At 47.7% G+C, this 19,600-nt stretch overlaps 1 protein-coding gene across 1 annotated transcript in view; it reads left to right on the top strand.

The window, feature by feature from the left end:
- MARCHF4 (membrane associated ring-CH-type finger 4) overlaps positions 1-12,413 on the top strand; it is a gene marked incomplete at its 3' end in the record, with an annotated part of 99,947 nt that extends 87,534 nt beyond the window's left edge. The window contains exon 4 of the mRNA XM_081243094.1: positions 12,046-12,413. Within this exon, the coding sequence (XP_081099220.1) occupies positions 12,046-12,413 (368 nt within the window). The remainder of the gene's footprint in view (positions 1-12,045) is intronic.
- Between the last annotated feature and the right edge of the window lie 7,187 nt (positions 12,414-19,600).

Below are 19,600 nucleotides of genomic sequence, written 5' to 3'. Positions count from 1 at the left end.
AGATCCCACATGCCTTGGAGTGGCTGGGCCCGTGAGCCATGGCCGCTGGGCCTGCACATCCAGAGCCTGTGCTCCGCGGCGGGAGAGGCCACAGCAGTGAGAGGCCCGCGTACCGCAAAAAAAAAAAAAAAAAAAAATAAGAAGTTCAGTGAGCCCCAGCTGCTCCTGTCCCATACTCAGGGTTTTGGAGGTTAGCTGTTGTTGTACCTCCCTTTTAATCAGTGCTGTTCTGACACCAACTAAGAGGGAGGCTTGAGAAATTGAGATGAAATTTGGGTGGTTTGTCTCCCTGTGACACTCTGGTGAAAGGTACTTGGGATGTGGGTAGCTAAATGTACTGGTTAGCTTTAAATTAGGGCATCCATTCCTTCACTCAGAAATATTTACTGAAAGGGCACCTGCTCTCAAGGATCTTACACTTCACTGGGGAGGCAGACAAGGTAATTATTGATGGCAATAATAAGAGCTGGGACACAGAGATGAGTGAGCACAGGAAATGACTGAATCAGAGTGGGCTTGGGATGGTCAGATCCATTCATTCAGTATCATTTGTTGGATGTCTTGTTTTGTTCCTGAAACTAGGGAATATTAACACAGAGATGAATGAGACACAGTCCCTGCCCTCAAGGAGCTCACAGTCTACAAATAAATCACAACATAGCAGGAGTTTTACAAGATATAGAAGAAGGTAGAACAGAGCAGAGAGCAATTAACTCTCTCTTGGAGGTGTCCAAGAAGGGTTTCTAAAGGAAGGAACCCTATCCTTGAGCTTGTTTTAAAAGAAATGTCAAAATTTATCCAGAAGAGTGGAGAAGAACTTTCCAGGCAGAACATGTGTAGAGACCCAGAGACATGCAAGAACAAGGTGTGCTTAGGAAACTTTGGGCAGATTTATATGGCTCGGTGCAAAGAGCCAGGGTGGAGAGGTGGGTCATGGGGATGGGGAGGTTGGCAAGAACCAGATCTCACAGATCACAAGTCATGTGCTAAGCAGCTCAGACTACCCTGCTGGTGATGGGGAGGGGTTGATAAGATTTTATACAGAGAAGAATTATGATCAGATGTGTGTTTTAAAGAGACAGCTCTGGTAGCTGTGAGGAGGATGGATCAGAGCTGGACAGACTAGACATTGGGAGAGGCCAGCTGGAAACATGCTTGTAATAGTCTGAGCAAGAAGGAAAGAGATGCAAAACAGTGGCAATGGGGAAGAAGTGTATGGGATGACCTTGAGAAGCACATAGGATGTGGATTTGATAGGACTGTCTGAACTCCTTCAGGCAAGTGGGAGCCCCGGGGCTCTGGCTTGAGTGGGGACTAGGCACCATTGCTCAGCATGAGAATGGGGTGGGCAATGGATGAAACAAATGGGAACCAAAGTATATGTCTTCAGCAAAGGCAGCCAAAAAAAAAAAAGGACCATCCTAAACCTAAAATCCAGGCGGAGAGGCAAGAGGCGGTTGCTAAGTCAAGAGTTTGCCGTAGAAGAGATGCAAGACACATGGAGGACATTATCTGCAAAGAGGAGAATGCAAGGCCAGGAAGGTGTCTCTTTGCTGGGGTAGAAAGAGGGAAAGGCTTTCTTTTAGTGCACAGGTGGTCCCCTCCTGTGACATAGAGGAAGATGTAGGGGGCATTGAACCATTTCTGACTAGGGCTGGTAACTGACGGGAGGGGGGACAGGTAAGGAAAGTAGGCAGTTAAAGACAGATTTGGAAGGCAACAATTAGAGGTGTGTGAAGCTGTGGATTTTGAATAGATAACTTAGGAGGAATGTTCAGAGAGTAGATGACTAAGGACAGAGCCCTGGGCAACATTAAACACTTAAGGGATGGAAGGAGACAGAAGATGAGAAAACAGCAGGAGGGACTGAGCCACAAAACCCAGAGTGCTGGGTCTCCGAAGTGGCAGGAGTGGTGCTACATAATGGTCTGGGACTGCATATTGCTCAGTTTCTTACTAACCTTTTGACCTTAAGTGATTTGCATAACCTCTCTCTGCTTTTGTTTTCCCATCTGTGAAATGGGCTAATAATACTGTCTTCAGAGGTTTGTTGAGAGGACTGAATAAGATGGCACATGTAAAGGAGCAGGCACTTATACGTATCAGTGACCAGGGTAGGAGGTACTTGGTCAGGGTAGATGTCCCTCGAGGTAGACACTCAATAAAGGTATGCCAAAACAGTTAAAACCTGAATCCAGCCACAGCTTGGAGAGCCTGACCCGGAGTCCTCCCATAATTGAGAATCTGCTGTCATTTGGAGCAGTGCCTCTTCTGGAAGCTTTTGGCTCCCTCACCCGTGTCCCCTAAATGAGAAGATCTGATTACCTCGAACGTCCCCATTCCACCTGCCTACTCTTCCGTCATCTCTAATGATGCTGTCTTCCCCGGCAGAGAAGTTGACAGAGCCACCCAGGAAACAAATGGGACATTCTCTGCTCCAGTGGGTCAAGTTATTAGGATTTAACAAGAGCAAATTAATTAAGGTCTCTGGCACCAAAAACATTTTTTTTTCACTCCACAGACCAAGAGATTGGCCACCAAGAAGTCAACTCTGCAAAAATGAGGACCTCATCCTCATCATGTTTGTTTTTCACTTGTGAGTGAAATGGGGTCAGGGTAAGGAAAGTGAGCAAGATTCTGAAACTGCTCCAAATCTTTAAAACAGTGGGCTAGGGTAATTGATGACATTATAGAAGAGTTTTTGTTAAAACTTCCTCTATGTGCAGTATACTGAGTAACTTTCCTATGATTTAGAGGTACCTGGTACCTGCCCTCTGAGATAAAGGGATTCAAATCCCAGTTTACAGCAAGTGGGCAGGGGGTGGGGGCAACAGCGCTTTGAAAACACTGTTTTTCAAACTTAATTCACATTAACAAGAAACACATAAATGCCGCAAGGATTCCTTCCCTCCCTCCCTCCTTCTGGGTAGCAATGACCTCACCTGTCAAACCTCTTAATTCCCTGATTAGGAAACTGAAAATATGGAGGAGGCAGCCTGGTGCAGCAGCAGAGACTAGGAAGCAGAAGACCTAGATCTGAGGAGCAGATAAGCTACCAGCTGCCTCTGTGACCTGGGGCAAGTTACCGCCTCTCGCTACCACTCAGCTGACTTACCTATAAACTGAGAGGGTTGAACCTGATAACCTACAAGGTCCTTTCAGGTCTGACATTCCGGGATTTTTGAATTACTTCCATTGTGAGAGGTCATGACTGTCGGAGGTTGACAACTGTGACTGCGGGGATGACCAATACTGCTGAGCCAGGCCAAACAACCCATAAGCATCAGCCACAAAAATGGGCCAGACGATGCTCAGTCCATGTTCTGTTACCTGCATGTGGCTTATCCAACTTTCTGGATTAACTATTAACACGTATCCCCCCACCCCCTTCCTTAAGCACCTCCCCTCCATCCCCCTACCCCCGCTTCCTGTGCATGGTCACCCTTCTCCACACCTGAGCTGCTGGATGCTTGGAGGTTGAAGATGACCGACTTAGAAGTAGACACGCCAAGCACTCACTGTCCCCCTCCAAGGAGACCCCTTGGGAGGCAGTTCAGTTATTCCAGTTATGCTGACAAGGCTCAAATATTTTAGGAACAGCTCTTAGGAACTGCCTTTAGTGCCTGCAGCGCATTTTGGGATAGATTCAGAAGTGGCAAGTCTGTCCATTGATGATGGGTTTGTGGCTAGAAATAGCTACAATCTGGTAAATAAAGTGGATGCTCAAGCCAGCTAATATATTTTGGGGACCAGGTGAACTGTGCCATTGAGCCACAACTGCTTTTCTCTGTGGCCCCTAATCTAGCACTGAAGGCATTTTAGTTAGGGTAACTCCAGTAGATAGAAAAAAAGTAAGCCCCCAAATTCAGTGTTTTAACCCAGCAGAAGTTTTTGTCAGTGGGAGGTTCTCCTCCATACAGTGATTCAGGGACCGAAGACCCTTGCATCTTGTGGCTCCACAGTTCCTTAGGCTTTTGAATCTTTTATCTCCATCTAATAGAAAATACAAGAGAACATGGATAAGGTGCGTGCACGTGCGTGAACACACACCACACACACGCACACATACACTTTTCCCCTCAGTACCCATTTCTTTTTTTTTTTTTTTTTGCGGTACGCGGGCCTCTCACTGTTGTGGCCTCTCCCGTTGCGGAGCACAGGCTCCGGATGCGCAGGCTCAGAGGCCATGGCTCACGGGCCCAGCCGCTCTGTGGCATGTGGGATCCTCCCGGACCAGGGCACGAACCCGTGTCCCCTGCATTGGCAGGCGGACTCTCAACCACTGAGCCACCAGGAAAGCCTCCCCATTTCTTAAATCTTGGCTTGACTCATGCTCACATTCAGTGCCAATCACCTAGCTCCACCTGAGTGCAGAGAGCTCTCTGAGCTCAGTTTCCTGTTCTGTAAGGTGGAGATAATATCACCTGCTTTATTGGGTTTGTGAGATAAGTTGACCATATTTGCAAAGCCCTTTTAGTGATAGGACATAGTAAGCATTCAGTAAATATTGACTCTCATCACCAACACCATCATCACCATCATTGTCACCATCACCATGACCTTCACCATCACCACCCAGCATGGCTGAGAAACGCAGTTCTGTTAGTATCTGTCCAGATAGTGAGAACTCTAAGCCTCACAAAAAACCTACAGGAAAAAAAATCTACAGTATCTTAGGGCAGAGCTTCAGAAACACACTTCCAGGAATGGAGCTCTCAATTACACAATGCGAGGATATTTGGGACATGTGTAGAATCAGCTGGTTTCCAGAGCTCCTTTCAGGTCCAGCATGTTATTCATCTATAAACAATGACTGAGGATTGGGAAGGACACTTAGGAGACAGAAGAACAGGTGCTTGTTGCCGGGAACGGGGTTGGCAATAAAGGAGGAGGAGGAGGAGATATGAGTGGGCTTTTTCTGTCCTGTAATTTCCCCCAAACAATCAATATCATGCGGCATTGAGTGTAAATGTGTGCCCAGCACAGTGCAAGCATCAGCATGCAGGATTCCTTACCTCATTTAATCTCATAACTACCCTATAAGCAAGGGGATAGCAGCCCCCACTTTCTGATGAGGAAACTGAGGCTCAGAAAGAGGAATTAACTTACCTCATGCCACAAGGCTAGTAAGTGGTAGGTACTCTGAATGTTCGATACATGTTCGTCAGTGAGTTGACCCTAAATTGTGGGACCCAAAAGTCTTTGGGTCTAGGAGAGGAAGTATCCATTTCTTCAGCTTCCTGAGCTTTTCACGTCTGTCACATTTGGAAACAGAGTGTTTTTTTAAATTATCTATAGCTCTTTGATCAAAATTCGGAGCCTTCCATGAGGCAGTATCCCATGCTCTAAGCAGTGCTGCTCAAGTGTGGTCCATGCATCAGCATCCCCTGAGAGCTTCTTAGAAATGCAAATTCTTAGTCCTCATCCCAGACCTACTGAGTCAGATTGTCTGGGGCTGGTGCCCAGGAATCCGTGTTTTCATAAACTCTCTGGTTTGAGAAGCACTGTTGTAGAGTTAGTTGTCTGCAACCTTTATACCACTTAAACTAGGATACTAGTAGGAGAAGAGGTGAGGGTGGGAAGCAGGACTTGGTGTCACTGAGGGGACCAGAGCTCTTCTCTGCATATTTCTCAGTCAGCCTTGGCCTATTAACTCCGTACATCATGGGAATCTGTTTTTGTTCCATCACATGTGCTCGTAGAAACACACAGTAGGTTCAGGAAATGCTAACTAAACAGAATTAAATTGTATTTCACCGCTATGGACACAGCAAGAACCAAAGGCCAAAATTCAGCAGCAGAGGATTGGGATGCCACGTCAGGGAGAGCTCCCTGACAGCACTGTGGTGAGTCAGGGGCAGGGGGGCTGTGCAGGCAGGACAACCTCCTCACAATGGCCACCTTCCCTCCCGTCCTCATGGGCTGAGCAAAGGGTCATTTCAGCTGGAGGCTCGGGGAGAGATACGATGACAAATGAAGGGTTCCAACATCCTTTGGAGCCTACAGGAAGAGGGCCCCTGAAAGATGGAGAGACGTGAGAAAGAGGAAGGCAGCAGTTCTTCTAGAACTGTATCAGTGAATACAGCCCAGGGTTGGGTACCTTGTTAGATGGGTACCAGATAAATTAAATAGAAAACCCCAGAAAGGGGCTCAATCCAAATGTGTTGAATTTCTGATATTGCCATGCATTCTAATTTTCTATTTTGTTTTCTACTACTTCTCCACCTCCATTCACCAATAGCCTTCTTTCCTCCTATTCTAACTTTAGTCTCTCTTTCTCTCTATCCATTTTACCATTCACCTTCTTTCTCTCCCATCTCTTCAACTTTGCCCACTTGACCTGTCCCTATCAAATGAGTCCCACCCATCTTCCCTCATTAAAAAAGTCATCTGGGCTTCCCTGGTGGCACAGTGGTTGCGAGTCCGCCCGCCGATGCAGGGGACGCGGGTTCGTGCCCCGGTCCGGGAAGATCCCACATGCCGCGGAGCGGCTGGGCCCGTGAGCCATGGCCTCTGAGCCTGCGCATCCGGAGCCTTTGCTCCACAACGGGAGAGGCCACAGCAGTGAGAGGCCCGCGTACCGAAAAAAAAAAAAAAAAAAAAAGATTCTGCTGCTCAAGGAATTGATAAGTAATCTGTAGAGCAGGAAGCAGAGAGAGGGGTAGGGAGTGGATGCGAATGAGGTAGTTTGTGCTTTTCCAACTTTTGCCAAACAAGCATTATCTACAAAAACAGGTGCACCTTCCTTCCCTTCAGCCATCTATCCATTAAAATGGTTTAATTATTTCCTGAACACTAGACAGATAATTAGGAGGTAGCATTCAGACCAGAAATTTAAGCCACCCTCTTCAATCAGGGTAAAATTGTCTGATTAAGAAGCTAATTAAGAATCAAGTGTAGTGACTCTTATTGGAAAGAGTGTGTTTGGGGCTTCAAAAAATCCTGATTCCCCCCCCCACCCAAAGGCCCCTATGTCCTCCATCATCACCAAGGCTTCATTAAGCGCCCAATACCATATTAGCTGCCCAAGCCTCAACCATATCTGATCCCTGTCCTCGAGGGGCTTACAATCTAGGGGAAAGAGCATAACAGTGTTCAAACAAGGCTTGTGAAATAAATGAACAAGTGAGCACTGCAGTGCCAAGGGAGCATAGGCATGTATTCAAAAGGTTGAAGGAAGCGATGAGAGTTGTCACATTGGGAGAGGGTGAGAAAGTGGGCAGAGAGGAGGTCTCCTTGTCGAGAACCAGGCAGGAGATCAAGGGGTCCACAGGTGGTCCAAAGGAGATTTATGAACCCAATAAAATCATAAAGACGGTTCATGTGTCTGGGTTTTCTTCCAGGAATATGGTCCTTAGCTTTCTTCAGATCCTCAAAGGGGCACATGATCCAAAGGATCAGGAACAACTGGGCTACAGGGAGACTGTCTCTCCTTCAGTGAACCCTCGAAGACCTGTTGTACAAAGTACAATTTTAGGAGCTGTTGGAGTCCTGGAGGGAAGAGTAGCAGTGGGTGGCTGTCTTGTCTCCTAGAATCACAGCGTGTTGGAGGTTGCAGAGGCTTTGAGATGTTTCCATCCAGTCTCTTTGCTTGACGTGGAGTTGGCTGGAGTGACTCATTGCTGTTTGCTCCTATGAATCAGCTCTTCCTCGCAGGGGACAGACCAGCCTCCCCCAGATTTACAGTGCTGCAAGAGAATCCCACTGTACCTCATCCCCAGTCATCTCACTCACCGTGAGGCCAGCCTCCCAAACCATCTTCACCATATGGACAATCATCCCTTTCCTATTTTTCTCATCCTTTTACTGGCTCCTTCTTCCCAGCCCTTCCACATGCCCTCTGGACCTCATGGTCCACCCTTGGCAAGCTCTCCTCCGAGTGTTCCTTTCTTCATCCTTTAATTGAAATAAAGCTGTCTCCTGAGGACATTGTTTCTTGCATGGCTGTCTTAAGGGGTGGCTGCTTTGTCTCCAGTACACTGTATCTTGGGGGCCTGGAGGTGGGATGAGTCCTCCTTGCTCCCCGTTACCATCTCCAAACTGCCTCTCTTCCTTTGTCTTTCAGAAGCCCCAGCTCCTCTGAAGTGAATGTCATCATACATCACCAGCCCTTTTCCCTTCTTGATGCTGCTGGCTCTGACTGCCTACTCACTCCTCACATCCCCTGTGCACCTGGCTCACACACTCCCTCCCACCATACCTGTCTCAGCATCTCTGTAGATCAGTGGTCCTTGGAAGAGGTGTTACCATCCCCTAGGGGGCATCTTGCAAATGTATGAGGTTTTTGGTTTGTTTTCTAAAGTGGCTGTGCCCCAGCACTTATATTGAAATGTATATTATCGTGTTATAAAATGACTTCCCCTTTGTTTTTCTGCACATAATCTGTTAGGGCATTATATTAATTAAAAAAAGAAACCATAGTAGCTTGGATTATTTTGTAAGTTTCATTTCAGAGCAGAAAAGGGGATATGAAAATATATTTGTTATAATTTGTTATAGAAAGGGGGCATTTGGGGCTTCCCTGGTGGTGCAGTGGTTGAGAGTCCGCCTGCTGATGCAGGGGACACAGTTTAGTGCCCTGGTCCGGGAAGAACCCACATGCCGCGGAGCAGCTGGGCCCGTGAGCCATGGCCGCTGAGCCTGCACGTCCGGAGCCTGTGCTCCACAACGGGAGAGGCCCGCGTACTGCAAAAAAAAAAAGGGGGGGGGGCGGGCATTTGGTCTGATAGAACTGAGGATGGCTGATGCAGATAATCTATCCAACTCCCTGCCTTCCTCATTATTCTGAAGAATTTTCCCTCCAGCCCACCTCAGCCCCATTCAAGTGGTCACTCCCTAGTGCTCATCATCACCAAGAACCACATTCCTTCAAAATCTGGATTTAAACACCCCACTCTCTGATCATCACTCCCCATCCTTGTAGTTCACTGACTCTAGCAATTCTCCAAATTCATAGAAACCTCTTGGCATTGACCCTATCACTTTCCACTTTTCCGTTTTCATTATTCCTTATCCCTTTGTGTTCTTACTTCCCTCCTTCCCGGTCTAGACTCCATGGGCCAACGTGATAACCACTCCCTTTGCAAACATCCATAATTCTCATGTCCCACTCTCTCTCCTGCCATACTTACCTGGAAAGACAGTCTATGCTAATTAAAACCACCCAACCAATGACTAGACCCACTTTAAATTGTGGCCACAAATCTCAAATAGGTGCTCAACACTGTCAGATAATTCTACCACCTCTCCCTTGTAAATTCATTCTCTCACTCTGCAAGATAATTACTTTCCACCTTCTCTTCTCCCCACAAATCTTCAACACTTCCTCCCTTATCCCTTCCCACCTTAGCTGATGACTTCATGGAAGAAAAAGATGCACTTGGATGAGAACTACCTGCTTTTCCCACTATTGCATCTTTCCTCCTACCTCCTCTGTGCCCACCAAGCTAATTTCATCCTCATCCTCCTTTCACTTGAGCTGACCTCTCAACAGCATTTCAAGGAGTTATCACACCCTCTTTCATGAAACATGTCCTTCTCTAGACTTGGGGGTTTCCACACTTGCTAGTCTTGCTTCTACACCATGTATTGCTCCTTCAGAAACTCCCTTCCTGGCTCTACCTCCACCAAACCTCCATATTACCAGGAGCTTCAGGGCTCTGTCATGGGCCCTCTTCTTTTGTCTGTCTACCTCTTCTCCCAGGAGATCTGGGCCATTCCTATGGCTTCAGATTCCACCACTACACTGAGGACCTCCATCACCAGGCAAGACCTCTCCCTAAGCTTCAGACTCATATGTCCAACTGCCTACCTAACCCTTCTATTGAGATTCCTATCAGGTATCTTAAATTTACCACAACCAAAATATAACTATTAATGAATGTAGTAGGCTGAATAATGGTCCCCCAAGACACCCAGGTCCTAATCCCTGTTAATGTGACCTTATATGGCAAAGGGGACTTTGCAGATGTGACTAATCTAAGAATCTTGTAAGAGGTAGAGTTTCGTGGATTATTCGGGTGGACCCAATGTAATCAAAGTGTTCTCATAAGAGAAAGGCAGAGGGAGACTCTGACAGGAGAGGAGTAGGAGATGTGACATAAGAAGAAAAGGGCAGAGTGATGCAAGGAAGTGGCAAGGAACACAGGCAACTTCTAAAAGCTGGAAAAAGGCAAGGAAATAGATTCTCCCCTCAAAGCCACCAGAAAAAAAACAGCCCTGCTGACACTTTCACTTTAGCCCAGTGACACTGAGTTTTATACTTCTGATCTTCAGAACTGCAGGAGAATACATCTGTGTGGTTTCAAGCCACTGAATGTGTAGTGATCTGTTACAGCAACAATTGGAAACTAATACAGTGGCTGCCACCACCACACAGATCCACACTCCTGACCCTCATGCCTACCACACCTCAGTCAATGACACCAATACTCATCTAACTGCTGAGGCCAGAAGCTTCAGAGTTGTCCAGAGTTTTCTCCTGACTCACCTCACCTGCCAGCAAGTCTGTCAGCTCTGCCCCCAACATACATCCTGACTCCAGTGGCCTCTCACTTCCTCCGCCGCTACACCTTAGTCTAAGCGGCCATCATTGCCAGGTTGCATCACTACATCACTTCCTCGGTCTTCGGCATCTACTCTTGTCCCTCTTCAGTCTATTGTTTCACAGGAGCCAGGATGGCCTTTCTGAAGGGTGTATCAGACCACATCGTCCTCCTATTACAGCCCTTCAGTGGCTTCCCCTCATACTCAAGATAGAATATAAATCCCTTGCCATGGCCTATAAGGCCTTGCCATAGACTGGCCTCTGACCCCCATCTCCCTGCACTGCCCACTCATTCACTCATTCCCTTGCGCCCTGGCCACACTGACCTCCTTTCTGAGCCAGGTGCCTTCCATTCCCACTTCCTGGCCTTTGTGCCTACAGTTCTCACCACTAACGTGCTCTCTCTCCAGACTTTGCATGGATCCCTCCTTCTCATCATTTAAGTCTCAACTCAAGGGTATTCCCTGGTGGTCTGGTGGTTAGGACTTGGTGCTTTCATGGCTGTGGCCCAGGTTCAATCCCTGGTCGGGGAACTAAGATCCCACAAGCTGTGTGGCCCGGCTGGAAAAAAAAAGAAAAAGAAAGAAAACGAAAAAAAAAAAAAGAAATTAAGTCTCAACTCAGATATCACCTCCCTCACAAGCCCTTACTACCATCTCCATCAAACAGGACTCTCAGTGTCTGCAGGCAGTGGCTATTTCCCCCTGTTTTATCTTCCTCATAGCATGTGTCCGTGCCTGAAATAGTCTTATTGGTTTGTTTCCGTGTCTGTTGTGTGCCTCTCCACTAGAATGCCAGCTCTTGAGGGCAGGACTCTGCCTGTCCTGCTCACTGTGCTATCCCTAGTGCTTAGCACGCAATTAATATTTAGTTTCCTGGTTGTCTGACATAGCTCGTTTCTGACTCTACACTGCCCCTGGCCAATAGAACCATGCCAGAGTTCGCTCTGCCAGCAATGTGTGTATATTAGTAGCACTGGGCTTTTTGTTAAATAGCCAAGAGGTAATCAGTGGAATTTCGGACATTCAGCAGGTATGGAATGACCATAGGGTTTCTTTTATGGTACCGGATTTGAAGGCACAGGATTCAGTCAACATCTGCTAAGTGCCAGGTGCCACAGACACATGGCAGAGGGAAAAAAGATATTTGTATTACGCCTTAATGGACAATGAATTTGGATTTTGTCAGGCCAAGGAGTAGGAGGGATAGAACAGAGGCAGAGGCAAAAGCACTGCATGTAGGTGCCCGACTATCTCGCGCCCTCGGTGTGGTGGTGGCCTTCCACATACTTCCAAAGACTCGTTGAGCCTAGAAATGTAAGGATGGTTGCCATGTGGCCCAGAGCTGAAAGGTAGGTTTGAAAAGAACAAATCAAACCAATATAAATCTGGCTTACCCAATGCCTATACTCACTTATAAACAGAGGGAGACTGGTTTCTCCCGGCAGTGAGCTGCTATCTCTTACTCGCCTTTGTTTTTCTCTTCTCCCTGCTGCCCAGGTCTCATCATCCATGAGGGACCCTCCGTGTACCGCATCTTTAAACGGTGGCAGGCTGTCAACCAGCAGTGGAAAGTGCTGAACTATGACAAGACAAAAGACCTGGAGGATCAAAAGGCAGGAGGCAGGACCAACGCCCGGACGTCCTCGTCCACCCAGGCCAACGCGCCCCCCTCCGGAGAGGAGGCTGCGGGCACCCCTGCCCCTGAGGAAGGCCCTGCCCGGGCGGCTGGCCACCCCTCAGGCCCTCTGTCCGATCACCACTGTGCTTACACCATCCTGCACATCTTGAGTCACTTAAGACCTCATGAACAGCGGACCCCCCAGGGCGGCAGCCGAGAGCTGGTCATGAGGGTCACGACAGTGTGAGAGGAGAGACCTGGGAGGGAGCTGTGACCACACACGCACGCACGAGAGCGAGGAGAGGGGGGGCCGGGGAGGGCCGCCCCTGACGGGATGCCAACTGGGGAGCAGGTGTGGGGAGGCATGGAGGCACCCCAGGGGCCAGAGGGCAGGCGGTGCTGGGGGGGGTGCCTTGAGGGGCCTGGGGGCAGGACTGGAGCTGGAGGGAGGCTGGCGCTGTGAGCGTTTTCCTGATTTCCAGCCGGTCGATACCATTCTCCAACAAGCACGAGGAAAACCAATACAAACCCAGCAACGAAGTGCAATACATACTGAGCCTAACAAAACACAACAACAGAGGCACCCAGATGTGCCCCCCTGTGCAAAACACCTGGGAGAAGTGGCAGCTGGGGAGGGCGAAGCTGCGTGTCTGGTGGCGGTGGTGCCCACATGTGCACGTGTGGGAAGCAAAAGCACTTGTAGCCGGCCTTGTTTTACCCTTGAGTTTGCTTTGGTTTCTCCCTGGGCTGTGTTCCAGGGACAGTTGGGGGGAGGGAGAGGGATGGGTGGGAGCTGGCAGGGATGAGTTTCCCAGCATTTGCGGCCCCTGGGCTCACCTGGGTGGGCAGGATTCCTGACTCAGGCCTCAGGGGCAGTGGTGCAGGGAGGGAGATGCTGACCTGAGTGGCCAGAGGGAGGGGGGTTTCTTCCCCTTCCAAACCTTCCAGACTGGGAACTCCCAATTTCAGATGGGCTCAAAGGGGGCGTAGGTTTGGAGTAGGGTGTCTTTCTGTGCCCTTGTTACTTTATTTTATGGTGATTTGGCTCAAAGATGTTTACAGGAAACACACACACACACACACACACACACACAACAATAGTACAGATTTCCCATGGGTATCTTGAGCACAGTCCTGCTGCTGTGGCTTCAGCCTTCAAAGCTGTCAATCCAGGAGTGATTTTCTCAACCACCCAATACCACACGTGGCCACGACATGCTCAGTGCCACGGCCCCTCCTGGTTTGGCACCTGCTGAGACCCAGGGCCCCCCATGGCAGGGCACCTCCTGCCCAGGGTCTCCCAGGAGAGCTGCTGCAGCGAATGGGAGGAAGCTGGCCGGATGTGCCCCAAGGAGTGGAGCGGAGACCAATCTAAGTATTCCTTGCTGTTCGGGACCCTCCCCCGAGGGCAGTTTGGCTAATCCCTCAGTGCTACCTGCTCCCTGGTCCCTCCCATGCAGCGAGGCGGGCCCAGGGACCCTGGCAGGGAGCACTGTCCCTTGAGCCCGCCTGCTGGTTCTGGGACCCTGCCAGGGAAGGCCACGGGGTGGTCACCTGCAGAGTTTCTTGTTGTCATTGCACAATGGCCGCATCATCCGTGGGTATGAAAGGGACACTGTCAAGTACTTTTTTAAACTAGTTTTTAGGGTTTTTTAAAACTCTCTGTTGTTTGTATTATTCTCTTAAAAGCTTGAAAATAAAATTTCTTTCCCTACCACTAGTGTCCTTTCCCATATGTGAGTTTTTCCTTTCTCTGTCCTGTTTTCCCTCTATGGTATAATTTGCTTTCCCTTTCTCCCGTGTCTGCTCCACCCCTAGAGTCTTCTCCCTCACAAGAAATGGTTTCTCCTTTGAGGGTACAGGTGGGGCAGGGCCTGTGTGTGCGTGTGTGTGTGTGTGTGTGTGTGTGTGTGAACCTACAGTGAAGCCCTGGGACTCCTGGCCTCTTCTTGTCTTCCTAGCAGGTGAATTCCTTCAAGTCAAAAAGAGGACCAGCTCCCCAACTTTTCCCAGGTTTCGGCCCAGGACTCCTGGAAGCAGAGACCACTAGTGCTGGGAGGAAATTTGGAGCGTTTTCTCCCCATCTGGTCATTTCAGAGAAGCTAAGAGAACCACAGGTGAGGGGCATGTTAGGACCTCATTCCCCTGACAGTTTTCCTTTGAACATCAGAAAACAGCCCCCAGAGCAGGGCCCTGAGAGGGGGCTCAGACATATCACTAGGCAGCAGGCAAGGCTTTCCCTCCCTCCAGCCTGACCTGGCCCTCCTTCCTGGGGCCGGCAGTTGGTCAGGCAACATCTTCAGTGGGATGTGCACAGGCTTAGGAAGGTTCCTCCCCTGATGAAGCTCACGATCCAGAGGGTCAGAAAAGACATATGATGAAGGAGAGACCAAATGACACATACAAAGAAAACATACAAGTGAAAACCAACAAAACCATACAAGTAATTCATGTAGCGTGAAGGTATCTCTTTTTTCTTGTAGTCTAGGAATGGGCCATTCAGGTTAATTAAATATTTATGTGGGAATTCCCTGGCGGTCCAGTGGTTAGGACTCGGCACTTTCACTGCCGAGGGCCCAGGTTCAACCCATGGTCGGGGAACAAAGATCCCACAAGCCACATGGCACAGCCAAAATATATACATATATTTATGAAAAATATAGATGTGTCCAGACATGCATTATCGATTTTCAAAAAAGTATCAGAATGCAACAAAATATAATGGCCATAATGTCGTCTTTCTTTGGTGACTCGCAGGGAGCTTCAGAACATTGTGGTCATGCAGGGTCATCATTCAGAATATACTGTATTGAAGAAGAGGTGGTTGGGCTTCCCTGGTGGCGCAGTGGTTGAGAGTCCGCCTGCCGACGCAGGGGGCACGGATTCGTGCCCCGGTCCAAAAAGATCCCACATGCCGCGGAGCGGCTGGGCCCGTGAGCCATGGCCGCTGAGCCTGCACGTCTGGAGCCTGTGCTCCGCAACGGGAGAGGCCACAACAGTGAGAGGCCCACGTACCGCAAAAAATTAATTAATTAATTAATTAAAAGAAGAGGTGGTTAATGAAAAGTTCTAATAGGATTCTGGAGTTTGTTGGATCTTCATGATGTAAGCACCAAGAGATCAAGGACCACATCTGTCTTGTTTACCACTATATATCCAGGACCTAACTGACCTACAGTAGTGCCTGGCATACAGTAGGTGCTCAATAAATATGTTTGAGTGAATAAGACACTCCTGGAAGAGAACGGAAGGACCTTCCAGCATGCAGGAGACATGCCTCCACTTCTATCAACTTACACTCCAGTTCTCAAGGTAAATCATAAAATAGAGAAGGTCAACATTTGACCTCTCTACCCAACAGGATGGTAAATTCCCTGTGCCTTGGGGAATGGTGCTTTTGGGTACAAAAATGAGCGAGCTGGGTTTTTATATTTTATATACATCTCTGGGGTTCAAGGTAGAAGTGCACCCTGACAACCTGAGACCACTGTCCTTTTCCAAATGTGCAAATCATTCTTCATACCACAAGTAAAGGCCTAGATTTCCTGTAGATTTATCCAATGCAGAACGATGAGAAATAGCCCAGAGAATTCACCTGCACATCATTCCCAAGTATGGCCCCTTGCATGGGACAAGATACCAACTAACACCTAAAGCTCTTGCTATGTCCAGGCACCCAATTATTCCAACAACTGATGAAGTAGCTACCATTATTATCTTCATTTTACAGATGTGGGCACCAAGGCAAAGAGGTTAAGTCACTAGCTCATAATCACCAGCCAGGATTCTATCCCAGGCAACCTGGCAGGACAGGTGTCCACTCCTGCAGGACAACTGGCACCAAATAAAGGGAAATCTGGGACAGGACAATGCAGGCGGATCATTATGGTAGAGATCTGTTGAAAAATTTTGGAGGTTGGAGAAATTGGGACTTAATAATTATAAACTATTTCTGTCCCCTACCAAAAAAATTGAGGGTACCTAACAATTTTTGATATTGTTCAGTTAATACACTAGTTGAATGGAAGCCGCTATAGTAGAAAGTTGGCTTTATCTGGACAGTGGGGAATTCTCAAGGGACAAAAGACACAATTCAACCATATATATATATTTTTTTAATAGTTGGGTTTATTTATTTATTTATTTATTTATTTATTTATTTTGGGCTGTGTTGGGTCTTCGTAGCTGAACGTGGGCTTTCTCTAGTTGCAGCGAGTGGGAGCTACTCTTTGTTGCAGTGCGTGGGCTTCTCATTGTGGTGGCTTCTCTTTGTTGTGGAGCACGGGTTCTAGGCGTGCGGGCTTCAGTAGTTGTGGCACGTGGGCTCAATAGTTGTGGCTCTCAGGCTCTAGAGCACAGGCTCAGTAGTTGTGGCGCACGGGCTTAGTTGCTCCGTGGCATGTGGGATCTTCCCGGACCAGGGCTTGAACCCGCGTCCCCTGCAATGGCATGCTGATTCTTAACCACTGCACCACCAGGGAAGTTCTCAACCGTATTTTTATGGGCAAAGGGTCAGTTTCAATAAGGAATCACAGAAGCCTTTTCTAGAAAAAAAAAGTAAAAATTATCCTATTTGGGGACTAGACTTTGCCCCTGGTTCCAAGTGAGTGGTGTAGAATAGTGGGTTGGGGGGGGAGGTCTAAAAATAGCCCATAAAATTTAGGAGGACCCCACAATTATTACCCCACAAGAGGCCTTGTCCTTGTATACCAGGAGAATCAAATCTGTAACCATCTTAGAGCACAGAACCACGAAAATCATAGAATTTTTAAGTACTTATGAGATAATATACTGCTGTTTTTTGTTTGTTTTGCCCCGTGAGATTCAAAGATAACAGAGAGTAGAAGCATGGTTTGGATACAACAACAACCAATTTCTATGAGAAATGATGTGCTTTGTAAGCAGAATGCATTATAGTGTGGATGTGAGAGAGCTGGGGGCAAGATGAAAAACACATTTTGCATTATTCCTTATCACCTTTTCTCAACTTATCCTGTTAAGTAACAAGCAATCAAGGACGATTTTCACCTGTAAGGGTCTGAGTTTATTGCAGTGATGCAGTGATCCTAAAACCTCCCCCGACCCCTACATCTCCACCCACCCTTGTCGGCAGAAGGGCATGTGGGAACTGGGAAGTGCTTGGGGTGCCACAGATGATTAAGTAACACTCCAAGATGACTCTAAGTGGTGAGGATCTGGGACTGGCTTCACCCCAGATCTGAGTCCAGGGTCTGGGCTGCATTGGGTTGGTGCCTAAGCACCCTTGTCCCACCATAGGGTCCTTCTTCTTGCTGCCTCTCCCGCTCCAGCATCCTATCCCCTCCTCACCCAGCCTCTCGTGGGAATAAGAATCCACTGGGCGAAGGCTTTCTTCCTGCCCAAGCCCCAGTCTGATGAGAACTACGGTCCTCAGTGCCCTCCTGAGCCCCGACCACTGGCCACTGAGGCGAGTGCCTCATCTTTAAATGAGTGACCCATAACCATGTACCAAACACCTCCCCAGCACACTCAGTTTTGACCCAAGGGCTCAGTAGATCTTTAGGGAAGAGAAGAAGTTGTGGTTGAGGAGGGTTAGGGAAGAAAAGAAAAGCAGGCTCACCCTGTGCCCATGTCTTCTTAATTTTTGAGAGAGAAAAGTCCTGAAAACAGAGCATCCTCAGTGCCCGTGGTGCTGGTTGAAGTCTGGTGCTTTGCTGTCCACATAAGGCCCTGCCAGCAAGGAAAGGCGTGGTACCTGGGCCAGGTGGCAGCATGGCACAGAGCGCCTCCGGGGTATCCATGATCCTGAGAGGCCCTCTCAGATGGGGAGGGAACAATCTGCTTCTGCATCTGTTACATAAGAACGTGGATGCTCAAGCTCTCCATCTGGTAACACTGCCCTTTTCCCCAGTCACATTGGGGAAATAATAAAATTAGCCAAACATATAGTACTCTCTATATGCCAAGACTCATCTCAAGCTTTTTATGTACATTAACTTGTTTAATGCCCCAAAACAACCCCACAAAGTTGGGAACTACTATTATTTTCATTTTTCTAGTGAGAACACTGAGGCACAGAGAGGTTAAACACGCTGCCCAAGGTCACGTAGCCACACACGGCAGCACTAGAATTTATATCTCCACAGTCTGGTGCCGTATGTTGGGCTGTTGACCACTACATTCTACTGCCTCTCAGAAAAGTGAAAATGCATTTAAAAGGTTTATCCTGATTCAAGAGATGTTGGAGAAAAGTGAATGGGCCCTACACCAGTTGGATGTAACCCAGACACCATCTGTGTCACCTGCCCCTCAAAGTTAGCTGAAGTCTGCTGAAACCTCTCCATCCCTCATGCTATGGAAAGGTTGATGCCCTCATCAGGGTTTTTAATAATTCAGACACTGAAATTTTTTTCATTCACTTCCTACTTGAATTTCCAGAATCTCCTGAACACAGGGTTTCCGTTCTCTATCTTTACCACCATCTCTTTATTTTTTATTTTATTTTATTTATTTCTTTATTTTTTATTGGAGTATAATTGCTTCACAATGGTGTGTTAGTTTCTGCTTTATAACAAAGTGAATCAGTTATACATATACATATGTTCCCATATCCCTTCCCTCTTGCTTCTCCCTCCCTCCCACCCCATCTCTTTATTTTGACTATAGGTTAAGCCCAAATGTTGGATGAAATTCCTCCACCTAAGTCTCCCTCTAACCCAAAGTATTACCACTTATAGTTGTGTATAATATACTTTTACCAGAAATTTTGAAGTAATTTGAAGATTATTCATATAAAAACCTGCAATGAGAAACTGCTATGTGGAAGGTTCTCTCCAGGTAGGTATCTCAAATATAAACCAGATATAACCATCTTCAAGGATCTCACTCTGTGGTTACTAGACTCTAGTAAGAGGCTCAACATTTCTTATCAAAAGCTGTTCTCATGAAAGAGCCTGACAAGATTCCTCTTACTAACTGTAAATAAGTAAGTTAACACTATTCCCTCTCCTGTGGAATTTGCATTTTTAAGAGGAGACCATTTCTAAGCAAGAGGAGTAACCCTGTAAGGGGTGGAATTTTAATCATCAAACAGGTACGGGTTGTCTTGAGTTCTTTTAGTCAAAAAGATCACAACTGTGTATGTGCATTTGACACACAGACACATACACAGAAATAGAGTGAATGACACATGCATTTCCTAAAAAGTGACACTGAGTCCAGGCCTCTTGACTGAGCAGCTCTTTGGATTTCCTCAGGAGAACGAAGACACCCAGGTAACAGGTGGTGAGAGGCAGGAAAATGTTCATCTCTCTCAGGCCCCCTGGGCTCTGTCATGTCACTTGGTTTGAGCAGCCTCTTTGTCTAGAGGTTGGATATGGGATATCACCTTCTCTGCCCCAGCCAGTGGTCATTCCAAGGGGTGCCTTGTTAAGAAGGGGACCCTCCACACCCTCC

Source organism: Mesoplodon bidens (genome assembly GCF_964165515.1).
Source record: "Mesoplodon bidens genome assembly, chromosome: 8".
NCBI classification, from domain to species: Eukaryota; Metazoa; Chordata; class Mammalia; order Artiodactyla; family Ziphiidae; genus Mesoplodon; species Mesoplodon bidens.
The sequence above is the reverse complement of the archived record's forward strand: the minus strand, read 5'-3'. Positions and strand labels throughout refer to the sequence as shown.